General features: G+C 47.3%; 1 protein-coding gene across 2 annotated transcripts in view; it reads right to left on the bottom strand.

Annotated features, from left to right (window-relative positions):
* Nucleotides 1–1,485: 1,485 nt before the first annotated feature.
* The window catches only part of LOC126546260 (T-cell leukemia homeobox protein 3-like), a 79,646-nt gene continuing 61,287 nt past the window's right edge, over nucleotides 1,486–19,844 (bottom strand). The window contains exons 3-4 of one of the 2 annotated variants that reach the window (XM_050194410.3): nucleotides 19,407–19,451; nucleotides 1,486–4,639 (exon numbers count right to left, since the gene is read on the bottom strand). In XM_050194410.3, the coding sequence (XP_050050367.1) occupies nucleotides 4,363–4,639; nucleotides 19,407–19,451 (322 nt within the window). In that variant the 3' untranslated portion in view covers nucleotides 1,486–4,362. The remainder of the gene's footprint in view (nucleotides 4,640–19,406; nucleotides 19,452–19,844) is intronic. The other variant, XM_050194411.3, reaches the window with a different exon arrangement.

The following is a 19,844-nucleotide window of genomic DNA, read 5'->3' as shown; positions in this document are numbered from 1 at the left end:
ATTTAAGCAACTAAAGCCACCGCGGGCCGGCTCGGCAACGAACAAACTCCGAGATTGACCTCTGCACCTTGCAGTTGTGTCTTTGACAGCTGCGGCTACAGGTAGTGGTTTCGGGTCGTTGTGTTCAGGGGGCGTTAGGTGCCTAATTACGCGTGCGTAGCGTAGAAAGCGTGGGAGAAGATGCGGGACAGAATAAAAGTAGGGCATTTAAACACCTGCGCATCATGAATTGTGCGGCTCCGTGCTCCTCTGTGTCACAGCGCACTGGCTGCCCGCTGTAAGGTGACGTAAGCAGAACGGCGACTCCAGGCTTTGCGCTCGCTGCAGACTTCCAGTTTCGGCTTCGTGCGCTCCGATAGCCGAATTTCGTCGTGCCACACTTCCGCCGGTAATCTCATTTTTCCAGATTTAAAAGTTGATATGCCTTGTACATAGATATCGCTTCGATTTGCCACGTACGATGCGCCTGCTGAAAATAAATGGTTAAACTATAAATAATGGATTTTTGTTAATTAGCGACTCATTACCATGTGTCAGCCCGTGGTCGTCAACACTAATAGCCTGCCTCTGAAGGAACCGTCCTTTTATTTTGAAATGGCTATTTTTAAATATTTACTTAATGTCTTGGTACAAACGCCCGGTGTAGCTGCAAAGCGTTGTACATATCTGCATAGCGTTCCATAGTTGCGTATCTGTAGCGTCCACTGGCTCCGCTAATACAGGTCATTCAGCAGTAGCGGAATGACAGGCGCGTATTTTGTTAACCTGTCATTCTCGTATGCACAACGAAGCGTTAAATCGAGGCTTCCCCCTTGGGCACGAGAGTCAGAACGCATATAACTGCACAATTATAAACGATGTGAAGGCGCTGACCTCAGTGTCGAGAGAACTCGACAACGCCACCAGCGGCGCATACCTTGGAGAAAAGGGAAGCGACCGTGTGATGGTCTGCTGCAGTTGCTGCCCGCTGACGTGCCACTTTGGCGGCAAGACGGAGTCTCTGCCTTCGAGAAACTTACTTTCACCTCGAGCTACATGTGGCCTCTTTTGCATTTGTCTTAAGTATGCATACAGGTGCCATCGTTGAAGGACTGGCCGCACACGGTCACCGGGAGATGTACCCCAATAAGTGATTCTTTAGCCTCGGGCATGTGGTCGGGCGAAGCTGCAAATCAAGGCACCTCTGAACACGAGTAAAAAAAAAAAAATCTTACCGATCAGGCCGCGTTTTTTGTTCATCTTATGCGGGGCTGAATTCCATGATAACATTCTCCGAAACAGATCATATACTACAGTCATATATGCGGGATCCTAACCATGCACAATGCGTTTGATAAAGTAAAAGACGAAGTGATCCTTTGCATCTGCAGTGTTTGCTCTTCAGGATGCATGGTTGTGTGAATTCCATGAACAACGAGAAGAGAGAAGGCTTTGCGATGCACACAAGATGCCAACAAGAACACTCGAAAGCCAGGAAGCAAATGGTCATGCGTACGGAATGAGTTTATTATGATGTAAATATTACAAATATAATACATGACAACGTTCTAAACCTTCTGATCGAGAGCCGTGCATAATAGTATTATTCCAGTGCGGACCTTAACTCCGTCAGAGCAAATAAACGCCTAAGGAAGAATGCGTTTTAGGAAGCCTATCTTATTCAGCGCAGTTATTAATATGTATACAAACGCTTTAAATATGACTATCAACTGCCAATTTTATGCTGTTCGTGAATTTCTCTGCAATATTGAAGTAATCATGCCGCATATTTTAGTAGCTCTGCCGTGTCTTAATACCTTGATCGTTATCTCTGCTCTTTATATTTAAGAAAGTACTGGGCGTAAAGAAAAAGAAGAAAAAATTCATTGTTTACTTGTTTGCCAGCGGGTTCTTCGCATTTCATATGGTTTCGTATGGTACAGCACGGCCTAGAAAAGGGCTTTAATGTACATAACAGGCTACATTCGCTTGCAGCGAATCTCTCAACAGTGCATTCTACAAGACTCGTTGGCTTCGTGACGCGGCTACTTGTACCCGCCTGCAAAACTGTCCGGTAGAGCGGCAGTCGTGGTGCACCCGGACGGGCAAAATAGTACCAACAAGAAATGAGGCGACTGTCCCCACATCGCCGAAGCCATCCGGCGTACGCCTTGCTGCGCGGCTTGAAATCTTCAGACGCGGCTAAGCGTTCATCTCCCGAAGCCGGAGTCAATATGGTCGTCTCTTTAGACAGCGGCGGCTGATAACAAAAACACGGCTTTTAGGGGCACGCACTCTAGAGTATATCGCCTTATGCTGCTTCGGCGTCATCTATGGCATTTCTTTGGCTCCAACGCGCACTGCAGCGGTTGCCTGTGGGGCTGGCCGCCGATAAAAAAAAAGTAATAATGATGACAGAACGGACCAGGCGCGTGAAAGAGAACAAAAAAAAAGCACGACAAGAAATGACAGGAAAGGGAGTCAGTCGGTGCTTGCTTTTTTTCCTTAGGAGGGAAGAGCCACGAAGGTCACGTCCGCAGTCCACGAAAGGAAACCGAAAGCCACGCAGAGGTACAGGAACAATGATAATGCTGACAAAGAAACAAGAAAACGCTTTACACGTGTTGAGTGCGTGGCAACACGGTCGTCACCACCGGAGAGTCCCATGACGCGGAAGACACTGGTTTCATCTTGCAAGGGGTTCGCGACGTCGGATGCTGTATGATTTCGGGCCCGGAGAGTGTTCGTGGAGGACTAGTACACAGTTCTTGCACACCTCGCGTCGCTGTCATGGCACTTTCAATGAGTGTACAGCGCTGACGACGTCTTTCTATACACAGCTGCTGGCGACGGGTACGCAGGCCGAAGGGGAGGTCGCGCTATGCGTGCTTCACTCACGGCGGCTCTCCGGAAACAACTGCTCACGCCCCGTATTACCGGCTTCACCCTGCTCGAGTTTATTTTTCTATTCTGCACTAATTCTCTCGCGCGTCATCCTGCTCGCTGCCTTTGCACTCTTTTGTGCGCCTATTGCATATGACAGTATGTATGTTCTTGGTCGCTTTAAGTTAAGGCGCAGTTAAACCCTCTACGCGACTTCGCGGATGGACCGCATCATATTGGTGCTTCAATATAACTTCGATAGGTATGTTTTTAAGGTACAAGGTCTCTGAACGCTTGAGGACCGGGACCTTAAAATAGAGATTCCGCATTTAGTGGATGCACGCTTATTGAGAAAGGAGTGATAGCTACCAAGAATTATAAAGCTTCCTGTCCTACGTATTTAATTCGTCAACATCCTTTGCCGAAAGCACAAGTTACGTTAAAGCATCTAATCTAAATGCTTAATATTTACAAAGCAATGTTGGTGAGCTGTGGTTGCTTAATAAGTGCTCTTCATTATGAAACTCTAGCCGACAGTCGCTAGCACAATGGTCAAAGGAGTGCTCAAACACGGAGTTACACGTGCCAAGAAAATAGGTGCTATAGGACAACGCTACGTTCTCGTAAAGCTTTAACCTCCCTGTCTTTCTTTTGCCTTTCTCTCTCTCTCGTAAAGCTGGCTTCCCCGCCCGTCGAAATCACCTTGACTGCCTTAACCGTGATAGTGGACATCACGCTCACAGCACTGAGGAAACTGAGGGTTACGCACTAGTGTCACCATACTAGGATCAGTTTCTGTCACCGTAAAGGCTATAAGCCTTGCTGGTAAGGCATGCTGAAGAACGTTCAAGCGGAATGAAGGACCCGGACAAACAAGTGGACGCAAGAAACAAGTGTGTGCCACTTCGCTTGTCTGTGTAACGTATTGCGCTGGAACACTCTTCAGCTCTTACGGTCTCGAATTCGTTGCACTTGTAGCATGAGGTCCGCCATCTTGGTTAAGTAAATGCCTGAAGAAGCTCACTTAAAGCATGTTGTGTCGATGAGGCACGTCGGCACGCGGTTAAGGCGCCAGAATATGCATCTTGTGCAGATCACTGTGATCTGGCGCCAACATTATCATGCGACACCCACCTCCGCACCCTATACTTCACAGCTTGCGTACGCCGAGTGCGCATCGGTCGGCTTGCGTGCACTGCAGGCCTTAACATGTGCACTGAAAAAGCAGCTAACGGATGGGCCGCGAATGCGGAGAGCCGACGCGGCATGCAGTCCGTCGGTGTGGCCAGCATAGCGACGACCTCCCCGCGTACACAGTCACAGTCACATCGAAGCCTTAGGGCAGTCCACTCGAGAATCCATTGCAAATGCGTGCACCGAACCACCATGCGGTGCTTTCCCGGCTCCGCGTGGTGCGCACACTTTTTGTCCCAGAGGCGCGTCGAGGTGGCTTAGCGCGTAATGCCCGTAGTCCGAGATCAGAGCCTGGCCGGCGGCCCATCAGCAGAGCTGCGAGGTGAGCGATGGCGACTGCGCTAGGTACGCGGCGGCCGCCGCACCTCGTTCCGCGGCGGCGCTTGCGTGAAGCGCGTTCGCCGCGGCTGCCTCCGAAGCCCAGGGCTGCAGTGACTGGAGGGCGTGCAGCGAGGCGTTGCTCATGCACAACGAGTCCCGGGCGCCCTCGTAGATGGACTTGCTGACCACCTCGGCCTGGAGCGACATCATGAGCCGGTTGGCCGCGTGCCGCTCCGCCTCACGCTCCTCCGCCGTCTGGCGCCTGCGCAGGGAAAAGCCAACATTGTTTCGGCAGGGCACCACGAGCCAGCAGGGCACCACGAGCACACAGCCCTGACTCCCGACACCATTGCCAAAATAGTACCCGCTGATACACACTAACTTAGCACAGGAAGGGAAGCAGCAGAGGTAGTTATGTTAGAGAACAGTATACCTCACCGGTACACTGTGTAGTGTGCACATGACAGGGTGGCCATCACACCTTTGGTGATACTCTAACCTCATCAGTATACCTCCCTGCTTCTTTTCTTTTCATATTAATCTCTTCATACTCGTTCCCACCTGTAGCATAACAAACCGAAACTATATCATTCCTGTAAGGAAGCCTGCAATGGTCTTACCTATGTCTATGGCGATGAGCGAACCTCTACTTAGTCTATATACTATACACTACTACCCCTTTGAGTCTTTTGCGCCAGATTGTTAGTTTATTCACTTGTACGCAATTCTTTTGTTTAGCAAAAAAATAAAACGTACACTCGGAGAAAAAACAGGGATGAATCATCAAATTTGCATATTCATTTGCACCTCCGTCGAAAGCGAAGCTGCGAATCTACGTGAAATAACTATAAATATTGCGATTTCTCTCATATATGTTTATTTAAATTACGTAAGAACATACGAGCTCCGTTATTGCTATCACTAGCGACGTTGCTGCCAGTGTCGCCATTAGCAAGTTGTCAATCGTCAGTAGCGGCACTTCTCACGGTACTGTTGCCGCAATTTCTTTCGCTCTATAGACAATCCTGACGTGGCACCGAGGGACCTTCTAGAAAGCGGTAGATGAGGCCGCGGCTGCGCGTCACCTGGAGGTGATCGCCAGAGAGTATGAGCCTTCAATCTCTCTTAGCTGGCACTGCAGGTCATTATTCTGGGTACCACTGCTTGGGAGGGCGTCCGGTCACGTGCCGGTCGTCGCACTCGCTCTGCTGCTGGCCGGTCAGTTCGCGGGCCAGGCATTCCTCGTCGGCTATATTGTAAAGCCACCGTTTCGGCTGGCGCCTCGGTTGGGGCAGCGGCTGCCGTTGGTGCGGCACACCGACAGTCGCCGTCTAACGGCCGAAGAGACTGCAGGCGCACTATACTCGAGAAGCTCGAGCGCGCGCACGCGCAGCGCGGGTGCCCTGCGCAGGCGTCGGACCGGTTTTCATCTTTAGCGGCACTGGCTTTGCCCGCCGGAGTCCTCTCCTGTCAGGTAGGCTGCGGCAGTCTCGCCTGCCCCTCGCGCGCGGGCGCACCTCTACATGTGCATTAGCCCGTCGCGGGCGACGAAAATAAACAAAGAGGGGGCAAAACGCGCATCAGAGTGCTCATTACGAGGCCAGATGGAAGAGAGACCTTCTCGGGGCGTTCTCCGGGTCTTAGATATGTAACGTGTCTTTGTGAGTGCCACACCGGGGGAAAAGAAGAGAGAAGAAGAAAAATGGCGAGAGAGAAGTGCCGAGAAACGCGAGCGCGGCGCGACCGACCGTCTTGGAGTTCGACAAGCGCAGCGAATAAAAAATGAATAAATGAGCTAGTGGAGAGGGAAACGTAAAGACCGTGCGCGTTTGGGGCTCAAAAGCAAGCGTCGTTCGTGTCTCGTTATCGCTAAGTGCCGCCATCAGAGTAGAAGTTGGGCGCGCCGAGGAAGTGTGAAGGTCGAGCGAGTTTAGTAAACGCCCGTGGACGGCGGCCTGTCCGATTTTCTGCGGAGCGTGTGCGCATGCATGCCGAGAAGCACTCGTTTCGCTGACACACCTGTCTTCGAGTGTGAAACAATACTCTTTTAAATGGACCCACTATTTGTCTGTTTCTTCCACTTCTCGGAATTCTACGTGGAGATTCTCGCCACCTGAAACACTTCCGGAGACTCAACCATTGTGCAAATTCCCTCGCACAGCACTCCATGCGATCAACAAGATAGGAATCTCATTTGTGCTGATAAGGACGCCAGGGAGAGAGTGATATTTAGGCAAGAACCGTACATATTTTGACAAAGCACGGGTCTCCTGCTGCCCAAGATAGCTCGTTTAGGAACTTGAAATAAAGCATCGGAGAATCGGAACCAAACCAAAAATGATTAGGTTGCAGAGGGATGCTTTCAGTGGTGTAAATTGTACTACTCTTTATACATTATCAGTCAGAAGAAATGACGAAATCGTATTCATTCGCTCCTAGATGTGAGGACGAGTACCGAAGGCAGGAAGGAAGGAAAAAGTGGAGAAGGAAAGGCAGGGAGGTTAACCAGTTTAGCGAAGTACCGAAGTACCGAAGCGAAGACGAGTACCGAAGTATATTATACACTTAAGGGCTCATAACTGTTGGAACGCGCTATTTAAACTTTGGTAAACTTGCAATGCTTCAATTTCGAACGCTATCGTCGTGATGCAGAAGGCGTCGGTGAAGTACGAAGGCTACAGGTGAGCCTGCCCTTTCACATTTATTGCGGCGTTTTAAAGCGAAAGCTTTACTGGCCGCAAACTTGCGATTTCGCCGTGGTGGTGCTCCGAGGAGGCACATGACGTCACAACGCGCGCCTCGCCGCGGATAGTTCTCTCTCTCTCACTCCCTAGTCACTACTGCGCTTGCGCCACTAGTAGCACCGAGGCACAGGTGTTCCGCCGCTGCGCAGCGCCGCGCCTTTCCGCCGCCCCCGTTTGGCATGACGTCAAACCGCGTTCCTCGTCGTTGCGCTCGCCTCCGCTCTCTTCGCCAGCTGCGTCGCATGCCTGATAACACAACATGTCGGAGGTTTGAAAAGGAGAGCTCGCGTGCGCCGCAACCACAGTTGAGGCGGCAGTATGGACGGCGACAATCCTGATAAGCAGGAGGAGGCCTGGAATGGACATCGGAACGAGATGAAGAGGAAACGAATCGCCCAGGAAACAGACGAACAGTGCGCCGAACGACTGGCTAAACGCCGCAACATAGCTAGACAACCAGACTAACCTGGACTTGCAATCAAGATTAACCAAGGCTAACCATGCTATTTCTCTCTTGCTTTATCAGGTGGAAGAGAAGACAGCTCATAAAATGCTGTGCTTTAATGAAAGTTCAGATCTCAGCTGACCATCATCATCCGTACAACCGCGCCAACCAAGGCATCCAACACCGCGAGGTTGAAGGTGGTTTTTGATTTGAGGCGGTGGTCATTTTTCGCACCAGCTCTTCAGAATTCCACAACGATCTTTCCTGTCGTTGGGAGAAAATAATAATCTGACGACATCATATTTGTTGCTCAGGCGTTCAACGCCGTATGCTTTCACGTGGAGGCAACAGCAAGATGTCGACGTGGTGGTACTTGCGCCATTCTTTGACAACATATGGCTAAACTTTTGACAGCCATCTTGTTGCCCAACGACGACGCTTTCTTACACCGTTTGGACAACGAGCCCGAAAATGCCCGCGCCCAGTGTTTCTCGACGCTTTGCGAGGCCCAGGCTACTTCTGCGTCATAAGGGCGAGCCTGGCCGAATACAACGTTTGTACACTTCCCCTGCTATACAGCGCACGCAAGAGGCTGCGTGCTGCCGTAGACTTTGGCAATGCAGAGCCTTGACAGACATACGGCGCTTTCAAAAGGCAACGGTGTATACTAAACAACGGAGAATGGGAGGAGGGGTGGGGGGAGTAAGACCATGGTGTCGCCCACATAAAGTACCCATTCCCCCGCGGGGAGCAGCTCGCGCGCCCGCGCGCGCAGCACACACACACTATACACCACGCGCACACACTCCCGTAGACAACGATAACGCCCACATAGAAGAAACGAGCGCGCAAATGCAGCGGAGAAGGCCCGATGAAAAGCAGCAAAGACGAAACGCGCAGGCTGCACAAAGGAAACCCTGGCGCGATGGTGGCGGCCGGAGAGCATTCGCATATAGAAATGAGCCGGCGGAGCGGCGTCGTCGAGTCAAGCGGTCGACTCTTAAATCGCGAGATTCCATCAACTCGGCCACTCGTTCCACATGCGGCATGCTCGAAGCGGCGGCGTGGGACCTATGGCGGAGTCCGAAATCCGGGTACTTTTTCCTCGGTTCTTTACGAGGGTGTCAGCGCAGCATCAGTGGCCGGGGAGTTGGCGCCGCGGTTTGCGGCCGCCGATAAGGCACCACCACCACCACGCGCTCCCGTTTTTATCGGCGGCCATCGCGGAGATTCGCTTTCAGCGCAGCATCCTTGTCTCCGGGCGCGTGGGGCGGCTCCTGGTGTAAGAGCGTTCCGAGAACGCCTCATTGAAGCGCCAGCGGAAGAGACGCTCATACGGCGCAGATCACGGCGCGCGATGTCGCGGACGGACGACGTCGTCCCACCGTTGTAGCATGCATCTGTCGGAAGTGGAGCCTCGGCAAGAGACGCCGCGTCAAGCCCTCGAAAATGGCATGAAATATCCCGGTGGCGTTCTCCGTCGATGTACACGCTGCGTTATTGCCGGCATCGTTCGGTTGCCTTACTTATTGTTTATCTTTTTCCTTGAGAGCCGAAACAATTTTGTAGGGAAGCCTCCAGAGAAATGGAAATAAAAAAACAAACGCGCCAGGTTGTTTCTAAGAGTCTGCACTATGTAGAGGCAGCTAGCACTGCACATCTTGCATTTTCTTCTATGCCCGCCGTTATGGTGTCTTCATCAGCAAATACCTCAATTGTCCACAATATCATCCCCACTTAAGCCGCCTCTGAATGTGCAGTGGTGTTTTTTAACAGTTGTTAAGACTCCACCGTAGTATCAACATTTGACCATGTTCAAGTCAATTGCCTACGAAATTCATTGACTGCACTTTAGGACTGAATAATTTACACTCAACGAGTACATCTTGATGAAAGTATTCCTGCTCTTCAACGCAATGACCAAGCTTTAAGAGAAGACAGCTTTGCTTCTTTTGGCGAGAAGCTTCTGTTCGACCATGTCGATTAATCACAGTGCGCATTGCGAGCAAGCGCCAACATTATTGTTACAAACTTAGTATATGACTCGTGGCTCTACTAGAGAGAGAGAGAGAGAGAGATAGAGAGAGAGATTTCACTCAACAAAAGGCAGAGAGGTCAGCTCTAGCCTGCTACGCCGAACTGGGGATAGGGAAAGGCGAAAAAAACAGGGGATGGCTGTTGATGAGAACAGATTTGAGGGATGCTCGATGCACAATCGTGTAGCACTTCCAATGGCAAGGGCACACTTCGATGTTGTAGAAATGTTCCAGAACATCCCTCAGTGCACATTGATGTATATCATGGCAAGCGACAACTAACGCAAGGGAAGGTCTTTGAAGACCTGCCGGATATCGACACACCAAAACAGGGTATACTGCTGACTGACACTCATTCACGGGCACTTATATTAGGAGGCATGCAAGACAATTGGGTAGTGCGAAATGGCACCGCTTGGTGTGGGCTAATGACTATGCATTAAGCTGCGGCATCTCTTGAGAATGACAGCAGCGTCCAACAAGTGGTGCCAGCAAGAAAACTCGGGTCCCATACGAAGAAATTGGGCGCTCCCCGAAAGAAGCGGAGCCGTATTCACGAAGCTTTTTGTTCGTAGGTGCACGAACAAAAATCGTATTATATTATATTATATTATATTATATTATATTATATTATATTATATTATATTATATTATGTTATGTTATGTTATGTTATGTTATATTATATTATATTATATTATATTATATTATATTATATTATATTAGCCTTCGTTAATATAATGTCTAACATCAGGATTGGCTGGACTTTCCTCTTACGTAGAATGCCAGCGTGAGCGCTTTTTGTGAATACGGACGGCGGTTATGGCTAATGTTCTAAAATTATGTCTCTTGCAAAATTATTTCAATGTCGCAGCCAGCACTAAATAAAAGGTTATTAGCTACTCGACAAGAATAAACAAAATAACATATAGGAGTGTGCAAGCAAAGCGGCACCGAATTAAATAGAGAGAGGTGCGGAAAAAACTGAAGCTGTTTGAATGAAATCGTAAAATGCATAATGGTATAAGGGGGACTTGTTAGTGTTGAAAGGACAATAAAAAGCAACTCTAAGTTAGTTGAACCTGGTGTGGAATCTTTCGAATCCTCAATTTCCATTTATTTGGCGGTTTGCTATTAGTTAATAGAATGAAGCGCAATGTTTCCCTTCAGAGTTGGCGCCAGAGCCGCAGCACAGGTACGTTAGTATGACGTCGCGATTTTCAAAGACGTTCAGAAAACATTATCAAACTCAATAGGTTGGCCGTTGGTTCCTTCGGAATCAGTGCAATCCTTTTTCATCAATTCAACAGCGTCCAGAGCAGACGCTGTCCAAACGTCATGAGGACAAGAGAGGCTAGCGTGGGAACTTGAAGCCCGTCCTTCGGTTACCATGCCTTTCCAGTCGTACCAAGGCTGGTGTCAGGGTATAAGACCGACGAAGGGACAGTTACTGCAATATTCGAAAATATCTGATTTTTTTCATAACCTATGTTGTACCTTCACACATTACTTATAACCTATAAGAGAGGGGCTATATCTAACCTTCGCACTGAATAAAGTAAACAAGATTCTTACATTCTACAGCATGCAGGCAACACTACTTAAAGTTTTACAGATGCGCAATATATGAATATCTTATAATCAGTCACCAAAAACATAAATGTGCAGATATTAACAGTGGATACGGATGTTATAGGGCTGCAAAGCACAGCAAGCGGCCTGGAATAATGAAACCGTGAGGTGGACTCAGTTCATGGGGACTTCCACAGGGGACAAGCTCAAGTTTCAACGGGCAATGTGTGATCTGAGTACTGGTAAATATAAGAGAACTGTAGAGCTTCGCAAACGCAGTTGACATATGAATGAAAAATTTTAGCAGAACCCACCTCACAGTAACTGTCGACGTTAATGCGACTAACATTCAAGCAAGTTAAACAGCTATTTCGAACCATAACGCGTCATGTGTGAGCCGTGTACTGCAGCCGGGCTGTAGAAATAAATAAAAACTATCCGCTGAAGCCGTAATAGTGTGAACTTGTGACAAAGTATAAAATGAACCTACTGCCTTTTTCTCATCTAGACAAAAGCGCAAAAGGGACTTCGTTTGACTTTGGCAATAAGTGCCAAAGTCGATGTCGATCCCGTTTCGCTGCGTGCACTGAGACCAAAAGAAAGGCGACATGCCGACAATCAATCAATCAATCAATCAATCAATCAATCAATCAATCAATCAATCAATCAATCAATCAATCAATCAATCAATCAATCAATCAATAGTTATGTACCCAGGAACAACATAATTGAGGTCTGGGTGCTGGTGCACAGAAAAACGAAAATGAACAAGGTTAGATGTAAAACAACTACAACACATAGTCATGGGATAAAAAAATAATGAAAAAAAAAGAACTGGATAAACAGCTACGTAATGAGCAACAATACAGTAATAACACACTATTGGGAGACGGACAATATGTGCGGAAGGAGGGAGAAACTATATGAGAAGTCAGGAGTGGCGCAGCTAGAAAGATTACTCAAGAGAAAGTGCGAAGCTCGGGACAGAAATAAGACAACACGTTTTGAAAGATATCAAGATGGAGAAAATGACACGGATGGTTCTGTAATCAAAGAAAGTGCGACTGCAGTGTATGTTATATCATCCTTACAGGTAGAATACCCGTGTCGGCTAGGACGCACGTCGTCATCAACAACAGTTGAATTAGTGGCAATTCTCCAAACCACTTATTTTATCAAAACATATGAGACAGCGAAAAAGTGGGTAATTTGTAAGGACTACTTATCGGCTTTAATATATATTGAAAATATTGATAACAACCAACCACACGCACGAATGACATACGCGGTACTGAAGAGTTTAACTCAGGCTATTAAAAGAAAATACGAAGTGATATTACAGTGCGTCCCGGGACATGCTGGTATAGCAGGCAACGAATTAGCGGACTCGTTGGCAAAATCGGCCCATAAAGATGCAGAAATTCAACTCATCCCTTTAACACCAATGGACACGCAACGCATATTAAGAGAACTAAAGGACTTGTATATGTCAACCTGGTTCAATGAACGCACTAAGCAATCGATTCTTTACGAAGTGGGCCCTCAACTCAAATACCGGCTGAATGTAGAACTTTCGAAAAGTATTGAGATACTAATTCATTCACTGCGCCTGGGACAGCATACACCAAACATCTTCTATATCGAATAAAACGGGCTTCTTCCCCGGCTTGCTCCTGTGGCAACGACGATGAGGATGTCTGCCATCTTCTCCTGGAACGCCCCAAGCACGCTACGAAGAAACGGCAGCTAGAACAAGCACTACACTTCATTTATCCTCACCGACCTTTCTCACTCGATAAGTCGTTGGCCATCGAAAATAACCCAGCGAAAAGCATTGAATTCACTCGAACATTTTTACGAAGATACAGGAATTCTTAACAAGTACTAGATATCATTGTAAGCTTCGTTACAGCGCAACACAAGACACGGACGACAGAAAGGAATAAAATGACGACACTGCGGCTGAACCGTGTCTTGTGTTGCGCTGTAACGAACCTTACAATGAATCCTAACCAATTGGCCTAACTTGCCGTCTTGATACTAGATATCGCACTGAACAGACACACAATATAACAACAACTTGCTTTGATTATTTGTAATTATTAGCGCTTGTATATTACGTGTCATACTTTTTTGTATTCTATGTTGAAACTTGTTCTTGAATCTCATATCCTGTGCGTGTATTATTTTAACTCTGTAATTCTTCATCTGTTCGCATGCATACTCATCGCAGTCTACATCGCGGCCGCTTGTGTGGCTCTGTTTATGACTTCGTTTACAAACCCAATGCGGTGCGACTTGCCTTTGCCTTTTATATCTATAAGTTCGTGGATGTATATGACTGTGTGCTATGGATTTATGACCCTGTGACGTCGTTTTTTTTTTTTTTTTCATTTTCCTACTACATATTATATATATATATATATATATATATAACGTTATTTCTGCTATGAGAAAAAGAGTAGCCGTCACCATTATAGGATGACTACATCTCTTTCTTTTATTTTTCATTTCAATAAAAAAATGACATTTTTAAACACTTCGCATTCTGTGGAGAGGCGAGTGTCTGCCGAAAGATGCGGGAACGCGGAAAGGCCTAAATGTTCCCTGGTAGTCTTCTGCGTAATACGCAGTGAAACATAATCTGGCGGATCCACGCATGTAATAATGAAATAAATGGTTTTGTACAATAAGTGGAAGAGGAGCGAATTGACGGAAGTGTAGGATAACTATTCAAATTTGAAAAGTTGATGCGCGAGACCAGAAAAGGATGCTTATACATACTGCAACATTTTCTGCGCATGCTCGATTAATGAGCTATTTCAGTTGCTTGGGCCATTACACACCACTGAGACGCATTCAAGTAATGGAAGACGTATGGATGTGAACAATTTGAGCAGAGAAGAGAAGGGGGGGGGGGGGGGGGGATGATATGGAAGTCTCGTGTGAGCCAGCAGACGGTACCGAGCATGCGCAGACCTCGCGTTGCTACACGCTTAGCGTGGGAGAAGAAGCTTAACGTGCTATCAAAAAGCACACACAGGCCGCTTATTTCATCAACCCTCGTCAGCAGTGAATGATCAACAAAATAAGGGAATATAATTACGCGAATATGGCAAAATTCTGGTTTTAGAGGAATTTAGAGTGAGCCCGTTCAATTGATAGCATTCAGAGAATGAGGATAGGTCGGACTGAAAAGCGCGGCAGTCCTCAATACTGCGTATCTCCTTAAATATTTTGATGTCATCAGCGTAAAGAAGAAATAAAGACTTCTGGATTGCTGAGGAAACGTCAGTGCCCAAGATTGGGAAGAGAAGCGGACCTAACACGGGAGCTTTGATGCACACCACTAGATACCGTTTAGACAAAAGAAGGTTGATCATTGACGCTCACGAAGCAGGACTTATCGAGGCGATAGCTGCGTAGTAGAGCTACAATAGCAGCTTCAACATCGTGGTGCACAAGCTTCTCGGACAATAGGGTACTGCGTCAAAGGCTTTGCTGAGGTTGACCACTTGACCACTTTGCATGACGAGCGTGGAAACCTGCATCATAAGGCTGACAAGGTTCGTGGTCGTTGAGCGGCCAGAAAAGAAAACCACGCTGATTTGCAGCAAGAACATTTTCTACACTGAAAAACAATACACTGTGAATAGCTTATTCGAAAAGCTTGGAAACTGCAGAAAGAAAAGAAATCAGCCGATATTCTGCAACACGCGTTTTCGAGCCTGATTTAAAGACAGGAAAAATGCCAGCAGTTTTCCAAGCACGCGGAATTATTCAGACAGGTTTAAAGATTGATCGCAGCACATGTAACTAATTAACCAATCATATTTAACGTGTCCAGGAACAACCCTAAGGTAAAAATAAATTACGTGCCAAAACCACTTTCTGATTATGAGGCACGCCGTAGTGGGGGACTCCGGAAATTTCGACCACCTGGGGTTCTTTAACGTGCACCTAAATCTAAGTACACGGGTGTTTTTGCATTTCGCCCCCATCGAAATGCGGCCGCCGTGGCCGGGATACAAAATACAAGTGCAACTACATCTAAAAAAATTATGAAATAGAAAACAATTATGAAAAGCAACAGTTTACAATCAACAATGCCAAGGCGAATTCACAACAGAAAGACGGAGAAATACACAAACAATGCGTGAGAGTCAATAAAATAAATTAACAAATTCAGACTTTAGATCATGTGTCCAGAAAAAAAAAACATGTGATTTTAATACTAGCGCGCAGGTAATCTAACCAGTAGATAATGTACAGCTTTAAAAAAAAGGTATACAAAGGCAAAAGAAAAAGATGCATGTAAAGAAAAGCCGTTTGGACACATAGTATTGGCACACAACTAAGGACAGGGAAAGTTGCTAAAACGAGCTCTTGTCTATCGACAAAGGCAAGGTAAACCGAAAATGAACAGAAGATTAGCGAGCAAGTAGAATTAAAATAACAAAAACTGCACATCTAAAGGTAGAAACGAAAGGAAAAGTGAATAAAGAAAAGGGAAGCGATTGTGTAAATACATGTAAATGCAACGTACCAAGACCATTAAAATACGAGAAAAATAAAAAGCCACTGATACATTAGACATATCGCCAGGCAAGCTGAAAATGTATTATATCACACGGCGAAACAGAGCACGCACGTACACCAAGAAAAACTACAGTCAACAATACGAAGCTGTGAACAGAACGACGAAAGCGACTGATGAAAAATATCAAGATAAGCGAAATAGGTATCACAAAGATTTTGAATTCTACATACACAGCAGAATGTTTGCTGTGACAAGCAGAAACAGAAGAATGGTCGATGCTCCCTTGTGACTTTCTGCGGAATCCGAAGCGCGACATAATTAAGTCGCTCAGCTCAGTTAAGGTTTCCGTGAAGGGACTTGTACAAAAACAAAAGGTGTGCGCGAATACGTCGGCAGCAGGTAAGGGACGGTAGTGAGAGTAAAGTACAAGCGCTAAAAGACTGACCGATGCCAGTGCAAAAACGATGGCGGTTAATTGCTACGAACTTTTTCTGAACACTTTCTAGTCTATTACTGCGGGAATTGGAAGTTCCATTCCTCATCACCGACGCGTATTCGAGTGGGGGAAATGCATTAGGAAGCATTAGGAAATGGTGGTAGGAAAACAGCATTAGGGAATGAGTGGGAGATTTCCATTCGCGTGAGAGGCGGCAAACAGAACCTAGACAGCGCAGACCACGCATAGCACTGCGTTCAGTATGAGATGAAAAGCTTAACGAGGCATTGAAGAGTACACTTAGATCATTGACCTCAGAAATAATAATAATAATAATAATAATAATAATAATAATAATAATAATAATAATAATAATAATCACTTTTCCACCTCTTATGTCACAGGCCATCATTGCGAATAAAGGGTTGAATGAAAGGGATGAACAGGTTTCCGTGTGTATTTGGTTTAAGAATGCGAATCGCCCTTCCGTGCGTTCCTTTGCACTCTCATGGCTGTTGAGAAAGAAAAAGAAAAGGTGGTGTGTAGAATGGGGCAGTAACAACACATATTCATATGCTAAATTCTATTGAAGTGCAGGTTATTCGTCCTTTACCATGAAAAACGCAGCCGCTATCATCGGGGTCAGCCATACGAACGTGACGGGTGACACGACTGGAATACAATCCAAAGGAAAGAATCGCCGTATTACACCGGCCTAGATCCCAATCACACGTGATTCAATTATCACCGAAATGTCACGGAAGGCACTCTGCTGCACGCTGCTGGCCCTATTCGGCGGCGGCGTGAACGTACGGCTTCGCTCGCCGCGAACGATCGGCGACCGACGACGGGGTTTAGAACGCGGCAGGCGCCGGAGCACCGGAAGCGATGGCTAGCGTCGCGGCTTCGACGGCGCGCTGACCACGTGCGAGCAGCGCGCGCCCCGAGTCACCGCCGACGGTCGGCGGCGGGGAAGAGCCACCGGCTCGCGACGCCGAGGAAACAAGGGAGCAGCTTTGAAGAGCGCGCGGCGCCAAAGGGCGAGATCTCGGCGGCGCGCACCGGTGCGTGCCGTGCGCGTCCATGGGAGCGCTTCGGCAGATGAGCCGCGCAGGGGGCGCGAGACACCTTTTTCCAAGGCCGCCGGTTGGCTGCCGGCGGAAGGGGCGCCATCGCCACGGCGATCTGGAGCCGCCGTGGCGCCATGTTTCGCCCCGAGCGGCGAGCGCGGCCATGAATTTATGCAACAGTTGCCCAGCTTGCATACAAGCTCGATTGCGGCCAGAGGTGAGGAGGAAGGCGAGCGTATGGGGGGAAGGCGCCACGGGGGGGAGGGCGAAAAGACTGCTCGAAGACAGAGCCGTAATTTGGCTCCTAGGTTTTACACGCCATATACTCTTTGATTGCGTATCCTGACGAGGGGCTGTTTACGAGAAGGCGCGGGGTGGCAGGGGGGAAAGAGATAATGATCGCATGTCAGTCCTCAGTCGGGGAAACTCGTGTGATTGTCTGCCGCCGCCGCCGCCCTGAGCGACCCGCAGACAAAAAAACAAGGGGCCTGGTCGCATTGTCGAAATAATTTCGGGTAAACGACAGCTGTAATGGTCACTTAACGTGGAAGTCTTTCAGAGTGGTCCGTGGCGAGACGGCGAGCGAGGCCTCTCGGCGCCATGTGTTCCTCGGAATCGGTCGCCTCAGTGGCCGGCTGATTGATAGATTGACTGCATTTTTTTTAAACGCCCAAGAGCCGCGGACGTGACGCTGTCGCCCTCGAAAGGTGCGGCGGCACCTCGGGTCGACCCGTCAGGCACGGCGCTTCGATCGCGCCCGCCAACGCCCCGAACGTGGCTGGCGCCGCCGCCGCTTGCCGGTGCGGCACACGAGAAGTCGCATCGCCGTGTGTGGAAAAGGCGGCACGCGTATAACATCTCGCCCGGGGGTGTGCGAGTCGTTAGGGCAGTGGCGGAGCCAAGCCTGTCAGCCTAAATTCGATCGCCGCGGCAACTGTGGCAACGCGTGCGAAGCGACGAGAAAGAGATGCATTCAGGCGCAAAATTTCAAGCAACATACGGCGACCGTAAACTAAATATTGGAATCATCTGAGCACAAATTCAACGCTGTTTTTCGCTGAACGGCAAGCGCCCATGTTGGCAAAAAGATGTGACCGTGGCTCTGTTTGGTCACATCTGGCGCTAGCGCCATTAAACACTACACATCATCATCATCAGGACAAAGAATGTGCGTGGAAAGGCACTGGATATTTGGCTCATATACTACAGCAGTCTTTGCCTATGTATATCCGTTCTAAGGGGGAAATGTTGATTGATTGATTGATTGATTGATTGATTGATTGATTGATTGATTGATTGATTGATTGATTGATTGATTGATTGATTGATTGATTGATTGATTGATTGATTGATTGATTGATTGATCGATCGATTGATTGCACACTGCTGGCTAGTCCAGAAACCGGTCTGGCGCACATAGTACGTATAATACCATAATTCAGCAAACTGGAAGCATGCATATCTTTAATCAAGTGAAATCTGCCGTTTGTTTTTTTTAAAGCTTCTAGCGCAGCTCAGAAAGAGCAAAAAGGAAGGTGGAAGGGGTAATGAAAGGGAACGGAGAACAGAGTGAACTCTTCCACCTTACCTCTTCCACCTTCCTTCTTGTTCTTTCTGAGCTGCGCTACAAGCTTAAAGTCATGACATACCAACTCGCCCAAACTGCCACGCTTTGGACCTGCCGTCTTTTACTAAAGTTATACACAAGCTGCTCTGGATGACTAATTTCTCGTTCACGTGATAAGACCCATAGTAAACAGTTGCGCAAGCCTTTGATTTATTTTTAAGGAGTTTGCAAATGGGATGAGGCAATCTATCATACATGTTCCTGAATCAACTTCTTTCGTTTTTCTTCTGTTGTTAAAATACTTCTGACGTTATTAACATTGTGAATGTAGCCTTTTTGCTTTTGTTTTTATTTTGCACCTCCACTGAAGTTAACAATTGCTGTCCACTTTGAAATAAGAACAGTAAATGCGGGAAAAATACCTAACCCATTCTTTCTTGTGTATATATGGTGCCGGAGATATGAACAAAAAGTTAAGTTGTGGCTGCTACCAGAAAAAACTTGCAGATATAAGGTAAGCTCCTTACATACGAAGTTAAATTTTATAACTCCTTCACTTGTTTATTCAGGATTTGTTCTAAAAGAGTCCCGCTACATCGGGTTGTATAACTTTTCACTTACAGATCATCAGGAAATGCGGCGTAGGTTGAAAGAGGGCTGATTTTTCTGAAATAAAAGGAACACGTCTCAGAATCCTTGCTGTGTTCCAGTTTTCACGAAGTTCAACGTTCGTTCACATTACAAGTGTTACACAGTGGTTGCATTTTGAAAAATACACTTTATTTGCAGAGCAAATCGCGCAAGCGATGATATCGAGTTTTTTAAAAAGAAGCGATAATTAAGTCCATTGCATCGAGCTTTAACCATGATCACTAATTCTCACGGGAAAGAAAACCAAACCACATAACACCTGCGCCTGAATATACAAACTTAAGAGCGAGACAAGCAAGGTATACATCTATATAGGATGTATACGCCGCGTAGATAATTAAGTTATTGCATTCTAAGTGCGGTGGCCTTGCTGTAATACCAGGCCATAAAGAATAAATTACGGCACAC

This window comes from Dermacentor andersoni, chromosome 1 (genome assembly GCF_023375885.2).
Source record: "Dermacentor andersoni chromosome 1, qqDerAnde1_hic_scaffold, whole genome shotgun sequence".
Lineage (NCBI taxonomy): Eukaryota > Metazoa > Arthropoda > Arachnida > Ixodida > Ixodidae > Dermacentor > Dermacentor andersoni.
The sequence above is the reverse complement of the archived record's forward strand: the minus strand, read 5'-3'. Positions and strand labels throughout refer to the sequence as shown.